The sequence below is a fragment of the Solea senegalensis genome, linkage group LG16, assembly GCF_019176455.1.
Source record: "Solea senegalensis isolate Sse05_10M linkage group LG16, IFAPA_SoseM_1, whole genome shotgun sequence".
NCBI classification, from domain to species: domain Eukaryota; kingdom Metazoa; phylum Chordata; class Actinopteri; order Pleuronectiformes; family Soleidae; genus Solea; species Solea senegalensis.
Genome location: NC_058036.1, coordinates 1,742,394 through 1,755,515, shown reverse-complemented (window position 1 = coordinate 1,755,515; position 13,122 = coordinate 1,742,394). Strand labels below are relative to the sequence as shown.

Below are 13,122 nucleotides of genomic sequence, written 5' to 3'. Positions count from 1 at the left end.
TCCAATCAATAAGTTGTTATCTCAAGGACATTTTATGCTACGTAATAAAGTTGTTATATTTCACGTTAGAATTAAGCTTTTGATCAAATTTGTGTTTCCTGTGAGAGTTTTGTTGTTTGGATGTTCTGAGGACGGGAGGATCTGGTTGAAGAATAACGCAGACACGGTGTCACGAGACGCTGTGGTGGAGGTCAACAGAGTGAGCGTGTCAATTAGAAATCAGTCTGGAATCTTTGGAATCTTCTGTTTCTCCCTCTCTTTGCTTCCTGTGAAATCTTCATGTCAAACGTTCACATGAATACAATGCTTTTTGTTCTTGTACATTTACAGCAATATTTCTTATCTTAGAAATATATTAAATAGTTACATCGACATCTAAATGTTAAATCGAAATATAAACACTAAATCGATGTTAAATGGCAGCAAAACAGCGACCAATCAAATCAGCACGGCTTAAAAAAAGAAGAAGAAAAACTGCGTCAGAAACCAAAACAGTCGACTCTTTCACAGTTTACGTGTTTACACATCTGAACTCTAACAGGTAAAGTTAATTTGGTGAGCAAATTGTTTCATCGGCTTATTTACTTTCTTTACGGGACTTTCATCTATTTAAAGCAGCACTATGTAACTTTCAGTGGCGCTGAACGTTGCTGGAGCGCACACACTGTGATGAGCCCACACGTTGGATGACCACAAGTGATTGACCTCAGTTTGGCTTTACTCTTATTCACTGACCTTCATGTGACATTTAGAGGGATTTATAGGCATAATTGAATGAAGTACACATAATTGTGTAATTTCTTTAAAGTGTCTGACTTTTGTAGACTTAGGATAAGCCTTCTATATGTTTAAATTAAAAGAAGATTAAAAATATAGTTATTCTTATCCATGAATTTTAAAATGTACTGTTTTACATGACATTACAAAGCAAAATTGTCTTAGTCTGACTAAAATCAGATTGTCTTAGTCTGACTAAAATCAGACTTCCTTAGTCTGACTACAATCAGACTTCCTTAGTCTGACTACAATCAGACTCTTAGTCTGACTAGAATCAGTCTCTTAGTCTGACTAAAATCAGAGTCTTCGTCTGACTAAAATCAGACTCTTAGTCTGACTAAAATCAGATTTTCTTAGTCTGACTAAAATCAGACTCTAGGTCTGACTAAAATCAGATTTTCTTAGTCTGACTAAAATCAGACTCTAGGTCTGACTAAAATCAGACTTTTGGTCTGACTAAAATCAGACTACCTTAGTCTGACTACAATCAGACTCTTAGTCTGACTACAATCAGACTTTCTTAGTCTGACTAAAATCAGAGTCTTTGTCTGACTAAAATCAGACTCTAGGTCTGACTAAAATCAGATTTCCTTAGTCTGACTAAAATCAGACTTTTAAGTATGTGCAGTGCTGACTTTGATATTGTCGAGATAAGAAATGCAAGTAATGCTTCTCTGTCAGCGATCATTCAAACACACCAAAACAACAACACACACAGGGACAAACAACAAAAAGTGTTAGTGTTTGTGTGTGCTTTACTGTCTTTGCGTCAACAAAAATGTAGTTAAGTTGTGAAAAGATTGATATAATCTTAGTCAATACTTTGGTAGGTACCACATTAAAAGTACTAAGTTTGGAGCCCAACCCTAATCCTTGGCAGAGATACACAACTTTTATCCGACATGTAATCTGAGAACGACAAACCACAGACTTCTGCTCCTCGTCCACATTATTCTGCCCAACTGTCCTCTAACGTTCTTGTGTAATACGTTACAAATTAAAAATTAATAACGAAATAAAATCCGTTGATATGATGTTCGCTGAGCATGAACAGAGAAGAAGGAAGAGGCTGCTCAGGCTGTGGTGGTCGTTTATTTTCTCCTCCGGTCAGAAATTGATTTAGGTTTTTTTTTTTTTTGAACTTGAGCCAAAACTAAACGCTGTGTCACTGTGGCCGCTCGTCGCCAAGAAGACGGAGAGGAGATGATCTCATCCGTCTGTGTTCTCTCTGACTCGAATGCAAATTCACAAAAAGACAGAAAAAAACAGAAACGTGATAAACGGCGCGAACATCGCCCGCGTTATTCAATCATATTTGAATAATCGCTCGTTTGGTTTGGTCTGATTGAATTGCTGGGAAGTAACTGCACACAGACACACACACACACACACACACACACACACACAGGGCTAAAAATATCCGCCATGATACCGGATAATATGACTTTTTTGTTCTGCAGTGGTGGACACACCCTTACTGGACATTAAAGGGATATTTTGGGTCTCGTGAGGTGTGGCGCTACAGAGGTGGACAGAGCACTGAAATATTCTACTCAAGTAAAAGTACCACGATTCTGATCCATTTTTACTACAAGTAAAAGTACTGTACCCAGGGTGAAAGTTACTTTGTTCTGTGTCGTTCTTCTCTTACTTTACTTTTACGGCGACTTGCACTTCTATCATATTTGTTTCACAGTAAATCAGTCGCATACACAGTCCCGTTTAACTTGCTGCAAACCAAAACGGCGGCGTAAAGCAGGGGATCGCGACCCATAGAGGGGCCGTGGGGGATTCATTTTTAGGTCCCCAGATGAATTTGCAGCGAGCATGCACGTTTTAATTCATTTACCAATCATCACTTGAAATGACTCACTTACGATTCAATATGATATTAGCTGTAAATTTATTAGCTGCTATGTCACGATTTATAGTGATCTCTATTTTCCAACTTCCCAACTAGAGCACGGTAAACATGGATGGTGACATCATTTCCTGTACAATATCTTAAAAACATGTCTAGAAACAGAAGGATGTAAACGCCTCACTCTCCCACACCAAAGTCCATAGAGAAAAACCCTGTTTTTAGCTTGTGGGGGACACAGGAGCTGCTGGTGCACTGCTGCCTCGTGTGGTCACTTTGTGCCACTGCGGTGGATTCAACAGCTCGTGTGTGCTGGGAACTAAAATTGCTGATTTGTTGTTGCTTTGACTTTTTAGTACAAAAAGAAAATGCAGAGAGAACAAAACGAAACAAAACATATTTTGAGAGGAGCTTCCTGATACACGTGCTTTACTGTCACCATTCTGCCGTCTTGCATTTCTGCTGATATTGATCCGGCCGCTCGGTCCAAACATGGCTCTAATGCACCGCGAGCTTCACTCTCAGGTCCAAATATCACTTAACGTTTCAGACGATCAGACACGAGAGCATGACCATCGAGGAGGAGGACGAGCAGGAGAGAGGATTTACTCAGATTTGTGTGATATTGTCCAGTGAGGGCAGGTAAAATGTTCCCTATATTATAGATTTTATAATAAAAAGCTGATGCTGACAGAGGGGATGTGTGCAAAAAGCCCTGCAGCCAAAAAGTCTTTTACAGGAAAAGTCCACCCTAAATAATGTAACACCACTCTCTAAAAACTGCTGCTGGTAACATCCCTGCCTGCCTTTAAATTAAATAAAAAAAAAATGTAAAAAATCATACAGCTTTATCGTCATAATCTGAATATTATCATCCTGCAAATTTAGTATCACAATATTCTGACACTGATTCCAATTAATAAGCTCCTTTAACAAGATTTAAAGCTTTCAATTAACCAAATTTATAGTTTTGTTTTTGACCATAAATACTGGCCGCCACCTTTTTCCTCCATGCAGAGAACAAAATGGCATCACAGACCGTGTTGTTGTTGCTGCTGCTGCTTAATCCAACAGTTTTTAAAAGATTTTATGACAAAATATCTCATTTAAAACCCAAACCATTTTCTAAACAATAATCTAATCCATTAATCAGAGAACGATCATATTTAGCGCCAACAAAATCAGGATTATATCGACCAAAAATCTTGCTTTAAAAGCTGAAAACGTGCAGGATTCGTGCACAATTGATAAATAAATGTTCAAAAATCATGGTGCGTCAAATTTAAAATCACTCATTTAGAGCCACAACTAACACTGAGTAATACAACATTTAAACGATGCCAGATAATAGCGAAATGATCTTAAAATTTATGAATTATTAGAATGTTTTTCCTTTTGTTGATTAACAAATTCAATAGTGTTGGAGGCAGAGGTGGATTTATTTTATTGCTTCCACTTCAGCATCTATAATTCATCACACAACAACAACAACAACAACAACCAGCACCACCTTGTTTTTGTCGGATGTGAGGACGAGTGTGTCAAACGCAGTCGCTGCAACTAACCAGTATTTTCACAGTCGATTAATCTGCCGATCGATTAGTTGTTTGCTCCATGAAATGTGACGATCGGTGTGAAGTCCTGGTGAAGAGTCTGCGCTCTCCACACGTCTCCTAATCATTTTAAAGTTTTTGTTCTTTTTTTATTAAAAAGGTTTTGGGAAACGAACATTAAAGGTTTGCGATATATGCAGGACACAGGTATGATTTCCTAATGTATCAAATGTATCGAATGATCGGTAACATTTACATGCACAGATTAATCAAGCTAAGCTCATAGTCAGACTAAGACAGGGAAACCTGTCTGTAAGCTAGTGCTACTGAACACGCCGCCAACACGCTCCCGCCGTATGATGTCCACCAACATCACTGCAGTTTTTTATGTCGTTTCTTCTACTTCAGGGTCAAATAGAACGAAAATTCCAACTGCAGTCCAACTAAGCTCATACATGCATTATACATGTATGTTAGTCCGACTAAGACCAGCTCGAGTTTAGTCTGACTAACGTGTTTATGTGACATTAAGAAAATTCTTATTTCTTAGCACGACTAAAAATCAGACTCTTTGTCCGACTAACATCAGACTCTTAGTCCGATTAACATCAGACTCTTAGTCCGACTAAAATCAGACTCTTAGTCCGACTAACATCAGACTCAGTCCGACTAAAATCAGACTCTTAGTCCGACTGACATCAGACTCTTAGACTCAGTCAGACTCTTAGTCCGACTGACATCAGACTCTTAGTCCGACTGACATCAGACTCTTAGTCCGACTGACATCTGACTCTTAGTCCGACTAACATCAGACTTCTAACATGCATGTAAACACACAGATTGTGTACAGTGCTGACTTTGATGTTGTCTACATAAGAAATGCAAGAACTGTCCGTCTGTCAGTGACTATTCAAACACACAACCGGGAACTGCACTAGTTTTCTTAAGTTTATGTCTGAACTTTTTTTCCCTGTGCTCTGAAGGCGGAGCTTCAGGGGGAAGTCTGAAGAAAGGGCCGTGGACTTTTAAATTAAATATGTGGCCTGCTCTAACTGTTTACCAGCATCTCTGTTTTTGATGGAAGGCAACGTCGTCGTCGTCGTCATGGAACCCGTGTGTGACGTGTAGATTTGAGTGGACCCCAGTAATCAGTTTGTATCGCGCCCCAAATCTCAACATACGTTCTCTAAAGGCTTTTCACACAGTAAGATATGCGATGATTCACTGAAACACTGCCTGCTGCTCCACTGACACCTAACATGTCTGGTTTGTTGTTGTTTTGTCTTGAGTTCCCCCTTCAGCTGGAACCTTCACGCTTTGTCTGAGAGTGAGTGGACTTTGACGGCGACTGACTGAGTTATGTCTCCATGTCCACGCTCCTCTTCACTCCCCGTCTGTGCCGGAGCCAGAAGCTGACATCGTGTGATTGTCCTTGTCCGATCGATGAGAGTGAACTGATGAGGAGGAGGAGGAGGAGCAGAGGGAGAACTGTGTGTGTGTGTGTGTGGCAGCTCCTCCCATAATGAAGTTAGTGAGCAGTGCTGCTGGAGGTCCATGTCTACAGGACAGCGGAGGGAGTCTCCTTCACTCGGAGGACAGCGGCTCTGAGTGTGGAGGAACAGGCGGCAGCGAGCACGCACTCTTTTCTTCTCCTGGCTCTTTTTTCCTCCCTTTCTTCTCTCATCCTCGCTGCTCTGTGACGAGCTGACCTGCTCACACACACACACACACTCACAGAGAGGCTGTTCCAGGACGAGAGAGAGGGGAGACAGCAGCAGCAGCAACAGCAGCACCTGCCTCACCCTCCACCTCCACCTCCATCCCTGCGTCTCTCCTTCCTGCCTGAACCAACATCTCGCCGCCATCATGTGCGACTGTTTCCACCTGGCCTTCCCCAACTGGCACGCCGCCTCTTCTGGGACGGGTGGGCATCACTCTGCTCTGTTTTTTGTTTTTATTGAACTGTCTTTCTTTACTTCTTTCCTGTGTGACACTGATTCAGCAGCAGGGTTTACTAGTGCGGAGGATGACAGATCCTGTGTGTGTGTGTGTGTGTGTGTGTGTGTGTGTGTGTGTGTGTGTGTACGCTGGTGCTGATGCTGAGTTGCGTTTACTGACCTGCAGTGAGCACTGGGTGTGTCTGCAGAGAGCAGGCGGGTGTTTGAGGATGTCATCATCATCATCATCATCCTCATCGCTCTGCATTTCTTCTTGTTTTCCTCTCAGTGTGTGTTTGAAGCTGCGGCTGAAAGGAAATAATAAAAAAAAACAAAACATTAGGATTATAAAAACAACAGCATTAGACTATTGAAAAAAAACCAAGAAAAACCCCTAAAATTTACTTTATTTCCTACGTGAAGTTTCTATATAAAGTTAAATATAAATATGAAACTTAAAAAGGGACAGAAGCCCAAACTGAAAAAGTATCAATAATTCTACAAATATATATATATTTTTTTTGCAATCAGTAAATTGCAAAAACAATACAATGAATTGATTTATTTCTGTCTTTGTGTTTTGCAAATTAAAAATGTGATACAGAAAATAATTTAGTAATATTAGTTTTAATGCTAAATAAATTAAATACTTCAATACTCTGACCGCGTCACATGATTCAATGACATATAACTTGAACTATCCCTTTAAGCTTTTTTATAGCTCAGTAAAATCCATAAGTAAATTAATCGTCGCCTATTTTGATCATCGATTCATCAGTTTAAGTGTTTTTTATAATAATTAAATCAAGTTTTTCTGATTTTTCAGCTTTTTAAATGTGAATATTTCTGTAAAACTAAAAGCAGCACATACTATTATCATTATTATTATTATCATTATTATTATTCTTGTTAATGAAACAAAAACAAGTTTAAATGACTTCATCAGAATAAACTGTGCTATAAACTGAATTTAGCCAATTTAATATTTAATAAATACTTTAATCCGCTCTTTGTTTACGTTCAAATTCAAGGTTTTTCCATAATCAGACCATAAATAATCACTCATGTGCTCAAAGAATGTAGATTTCACACGGTTGGTGTGAAATCGATCACAGTCGAGATTCTGCAGGCGCGTTTGTCACAGGCGAAGTGAAACGGTGGTGCGTGTACCGCCAACGGTACGCGAGCTTCCTCTGGTGGCACTCGGAGGAAAATACTGTCGTACTGAAGTTTGCAGCAGACTTTGCTACAGTTGGCCACTTTATTAGGTACATTACACTCTCCCCATATCAGATTGGTGGGAATATATATACACACTCTATCTATCTATCTATATATATATATATATATATATATATAACACGATGTTATATAGGTATTAAGTGTTGTGGTTGGCGTTCAGGTAAAGGCTCAGGTCGATGTGTACAGTAAGAGGAGGTGGTTTATCTTCAGTGTGCTGAATTATTCATGCTTCCTCTTTCCATTTCCCACAATTCTACTCATTTGTCTCTGCTGCTACTTTTAATTAAATCAGAGAGGGAGAGAGAGAGAGAGCGAGAGAGAGAGACAGACAGACAGACAGAGAGAGAGTTGGAATTTTGAGATTGTGAGAAGTCAGACTTCTGACACTTTAAATCAGATTTCTAAGATTAAAAGGTCAGAATTTCCTTGATTAACTTCTGAATCATCAAATTATAGTCAGTGTCTGTGTTCCACTCATGCAGGAAGTACTGAAATCTTTTTAATCCACTGATTCTAATGATTCAGTTACACCCAAAACGACTGTGTTTGTGTCGCGCAGAAAACCACGACACGGCAATTTCACACAGCAGTGCTGTGAGGACTCCGCCCACATTGAGGAGGAGCTATGAAGTCATGGAAAACCATAATAAACAGTAGAGTCGAGTTGGAACTGTAGAGTGGAAAAGAACCATAAGTGCCTAATCCTAATCCTGGTGAGAGCCAGTCGATTCATCCATGAAAACCCCTTAAATGTCATCATCACTTCTGCAAACACACACTTACTCCACTATAACTGAATGCTTGCGGCTGCTGCCACCTTGTGGTAAAAAAAGGTGCACCTTTTATGTTTTGCAACCATAAATACAACTTTTTAATAATCAAACAATAACGGAATTATGAAATATTCATGTCCATCTCTCAAAGATAATTGAAAAACATTCAAATGGAACATTCATTTTTCTTAATAAAACACCGAAATCAAACCAATGTAACGGACAGAGGAATTTACCCATTACCTTTAATTTAATGTAATGAAATGTTTTGCCGCTTCAGACTCGTCCTGTAAATCAAATGTATGTATTTGTGACCCGACGTCTCCGTGGAGACACAGTCGAGTTCCAGAGCGTGCAATCAAACTCAGATTAGCAGATTGGAAGCATGCGCTTGCGCTTTCGCTTTCTCATGTTGATATAATCTATGCAGAAAATCTAATTCTCAAATCTTATTATTATAATCTGCATCCAGACGCTCTACCTCCCTGTGAAAGGAACTTGTGTCTTTGTGGAAAGACACAAGCAAAGGAAAAAAAAGGAAATTGAGCAGAATCCAAATTTCCAGAGCAACAAATAATGAGCTGTGCTACTTCATTAGTTTATGAGAAGAGGGCGGAGCCTCTGGGAGACGTCCCGGTGCTTGTGTAGATGAGAAACAATCTCGGCATGTCATAACTGATTAAGAACTGCCTTTGTCTAAACTTAAAACGTGATCAAATTGTTATATACCTGCTCCTCTTCTGTCTCTACCATTTCCCCTTTCACCACAACCCGTCTTGGCAGATGGCCACGCATTTGAGTCTGGTTCTGTCTGAGGTTTCTTCCTTTTTTCTCTCCACTGACCCCTAGTGTTTGCTCATTGTGTGAACTGTTGGTTTTCTCTTCTCTCTGTAATACTACGTACAGTAGCTGGAGATAATCCATGCTGTGATTTTGGCGCTATACAAATTAAAATTTTTTTTTAATTGAATAGAAAGAAAGTGGGGCCAGAGACGAGCTGAAGACATCTGTACCGTCTTTCCAGGATTCCAGCGACTTTATTTTATTCTTTTTAATTTGAATGACAAATGACAAATGACTGCGTGAGGCGTTTAATGTCATATTTTAATGTTTTTTAGTGTGCGTTTCATAAATCCCAACTTTGGATCAATTCCGACTTTAATCTCAAAATACCTCATTGTTTTGATTTAAAACTAAGAATTCGAACTTAAAATCTCTAAAACCTGACTTAAAATCTCAGAATTCTGACTTTAATCTCAAAATTCCAACTTTGAATCTCAGAAGTCTTAAATTAAGTCTTAGAAATCGGACTATAATTTTCACTTTTATCTCAAGTCACATAACTAGTTCTACAAGTTGAACTAAAATTAAAGTAAAAAGGATTTGCTTGTGTTTACATTGACTTTAAACACTTGACTCTGATTTCAGGACGACAAAACTTCCCTTAGCACATAACAGATGTGCAGATGCTCACATTTAGAGCTTAAAGCACCTCTAGAAGTCAACAGTCAAATCAAATCTATATTTTTACGATGTTTTCCTGTTTTTCCTGAATGTAATTTGTTTGTTTGTGGTCACAAATGTGAGCTCACGCGCTGCACCTGTGGTCTGCAAACGCAGCACGTGACCGTGCGGTGACTGTGCTGCGAGTCTCTGCTGAGCCACACCCACGTCATCCCAAGATCGTTCACCTGCTCACGGGGTTAACGCAGGTCAACGGAAAACACACGTGATTTCAGATTCACTTCATCAGAGTCTCTGCGGCTCCCACATGACAAACATTTAACAAAGGAGGTCCTGTGTGTGTGTGTGTGTGTGTGTTCTTGTATTTGTTACTTCATTTTCTGTCATAAACACGGACCAATAGTCCTCATGGAGACCAAAACCTGGTCCCACTGAGGCAGAACCTCATTTTCTGAGGAACTGGTTAAGTTTAGGACCAAGATTTGAATTGTGGTTAAGGTTAAAGTTGAAGTTAGTGCTAAGGGTTTGTTGTTTGTCCGTCTTAATGAATAGAAGTCAATGAGTGTGTATTCAAACCTGTGTGTGTGTGTGTGTGTGTGTGTGTGTGTGTGTGTGTGTGTCGTTGTGAGGTCCAGAAACATACACACATATCTGTGGTGGGACATTCTGCCTGGGCTCCAAAACTTTAAAGGGCTTTTTCAGGGTTAAGACCTGGTTTTAGGGTTAAGGTTAGAACTGAGTTTAGATTAGGATTAGGTTAAATGGTAAGACATGATGGTCATGGTTAAGGTAAGGGGCTGGGTTATGCATTTTGTCAATGTGTCCTGACTAAGATAAAAACAAGTTTTATAGTATATTTTCTCAGGACCAGTAGTCCTCATGAAGACCAAAACCTGGTCCTAATGAGGCAGAACCTCATTTTCTGAGGAACTGGGTTAGGTTAGGAGCAATATTTGAATTGTGGTGATGGTTAAAGTTAGTGATAAGGGTTTGTTTAATCTGTACAAATGAGTGGAAGTCAATGGAGCATGTGTTCAAACCTCTTTGTGTGTGTGTGTGTGTGTGTGTGTACACTTTTATCTATCTTTGTGGGGACATTTTGTCTGGGCCCCACAACTTTAAAGGGCTTTTTCGGGGTTAAGACCTGGTTTGAGAGGCAGGGTTGGGCTGGTGTGTGTGTGTGTGGTGGACATGTGTGACATGAGTTGAATACAAACAGAGGAAAAGCATCATTGAAGGAGTGAATTGTGTCAAAATCTCTGTGCAAACAGTGAAAAACATGACTCATCAGTGAAGTCCGGCTGGCACAGGACAGAGTTTATGAGACTCGGCCGTCTCCGGCTCATTTAATGAACTTAAACTCGCTCTAATTCAGTTTAAAGTCCAGCTCCACTTCATCCACAAACAAGAACACTGTTTTTACGGTTACATCATGAACTAAAAGAGAATAGATAATAATAGTAAGAATACTTTATTTATTTATTTATTTATTCTACAGTCATGTCATTAGTGACCCAGCTGTTTTTTTCTCCAAAGGTTGGTGAATTGTCACAGAAATTGAGCCTAAATGTGTCCTACAAACATAGATGTGTAACATTCTCACAAAAACACACCAATAATCCACCAATCATCGATTACAGAACGCCATTTAGAACTCAGGCCGATTATAACCAATATTGGAAATAAAACCTGCACCTAGTCAGTGAAACCTCGGGCCTAAATTATCAAAGACCACAGTATTGATTATTAACTCTGACCTGATCAGCGCTGAGATACAAGTCAACTACACAGATTTCCTTAGTTATGAAACTAGTTATGTGAATGTCGGAAAAAATCGTGTGGAGCTTTGGAAACTTTAAGGGCATATTAAGGCTTATTAAGGGGAAATGATTGTGTCTTATTGTATGTGTATTTTGTGCATGATATGACATGAACTCAAACACAGTCTCTGACGTCTGACTGTGAATTCAGTGTCTTTGGATATGTTTTTTTATGAGAAAAGTGAGGGGTTATGTATATGTTGTGTATACAAGCTTCTTAAAGTCTCTCCACGGACAAAATTAACCAAATTAAGTTAGAGTAAATGTGCTTAAGTGTTAGCGCATGGGTCAGTGATTTAGAGTAAACCAAAGGACAGTTGCTGCTTGTTGTTGTGGTCGGGCTTTTAAATGGAAACCAGGACTACACGTTCAATCTTTCATTTAAATTACCTGTAGTTTGCTAAATTTAACGTCAAACGATTAAACATTGGCGAGGACAGAGAATTTTTTTCTTTACGTAATTCCAGTGTATTTAGGAGCCGTTTTTACCAGTTTAGTGTCGTAAAAATGTCATAAACTGAGACCATTTTGGTCACAAATTCTAAATTGTTATAATGGGAAACAAATCTTTGTTTCATAACTGTACTATCTTTACTGCATGTGAAGCACTACTAACTGTAACATAGTTATTTTCAGTGTGTTTTAAAGCATATGTATGTATATATATATATATACATATACATATGTATATATATAAATATATATATATACACACACACACACACATATTTGGGGGTTGAATTGTTGCACGAGTGTTCATCCATATCTCTGCTCTTATTCTGACATTAGACATGAACTTTTTTCAAAAAACGTAACAAATGTAACGTGATGTCAGTGTTTGTCTTAAAGCACACACACACTCATTGCAATAGTGTTGAAAAATCTATTATTTATTATTATCTCTCTTATTCTGAAAAACAGATTTACTTCACGAACCAAATGAAGGAAAACTAAAGTTCCGCCCATTTCTGTACACATTTGTGACAGCTATTAAAAAAAGATGAATCTGTTATTAAAATAATTTAAACAGCGCAAGTAATATTTTTAAAATGACACTTAAGTACAGTAAATGTCATATTAAGACTTTTACTTTAGTAATATTAGGAAAAGTTGTCTGGTAACATACTTGTACTGGAAAGGGAACTTGACTTGTAACCAGAGGGTCGCCAGTTCAAACCCCCACCTGGCCAAAAAGGGCTGGGGTACCCCTGAGCAAGGTACCCAACCCCCAATGCTCCCCGGGCAGCCCAATTCTAGGATGGGTCAAAATGCAGAGGAATACTTTCCCTAAGGGGATTAATAAAAAATAATGTGCTGCAGAGAATTAAGTGTCTTTGAGGACACTTGATTTAATTTGGGAGCCAGTGATAAGTTCAGACAAAAGTACGACGTGTGTGTGTGCAGCCACAAAAATGTCCCGCCTCCTTTTTATGTGTGTGTGTGAGAGGCTGAAACAATCACTTCAGCTTCAGATGTGCGCGAGTGTCGCTCACAGCAGCCAGGTGTGAGGACAACGTGGCGTTGGTTATCACACCTGAGTTAGACAAACAGCAGCAGCAGCAGCAGCAGCAGCAGCAGCAGCAGGTAGGTGAGACGTTAGTCTCCATTGTCTCCAACAGTGACATTCACAGGCGTCTTTGTTGGTCAGAGCTGGTGTGAAGAGAAGAGAAGAGGACAGTGATGATGAGGGTAACA

General features: G+C 39.3%; 1 protein-coding gene and 1 long non-coding RNA gene across 2 annotated transcripts in view; one reads left to right on the top strand and one right to left on the bottom strand.

Annotated features, from left to right (window-relative positions):
- The first annotated feature begins 6,011 nt into the window (after positions 1 to 6,011).
- Positions 6,012 to 13,122, top strand: part of LOC122783314 (neuroblast differentiation-associated protein AHNAK) — a 25,555-nt gene continuing 18,444 nt past the window's right edge. The window contains exon 1 of the mRNA XM_044048037.1: positions 6,012 to 6,115. Coding sequence (XP_043903972.1) covers positions 6,058 to 6,115 — 58 coding nt within the window. The 5' untranslated portion in view covers positions 6,012 to 6,057. The remainder of the gene's footprint in view (positions 6,116 to 13,122) is intronic.
- Positions 12,997 to 13,122, bottom strand: part of LOC122783317 — a 2,896-nt gene continuing 2,770 nt past the window's right edge. Inside the window, exon 3 of the long non-coding RNA XR_006362030.1 lies at positions 12,997 to 13,077. This is a non-coding gene — a long non-coding RNA (uncharacterized LOC122783317). The remainder of the gene's footprint in view (positions 13,078 to 13,122) is intronic.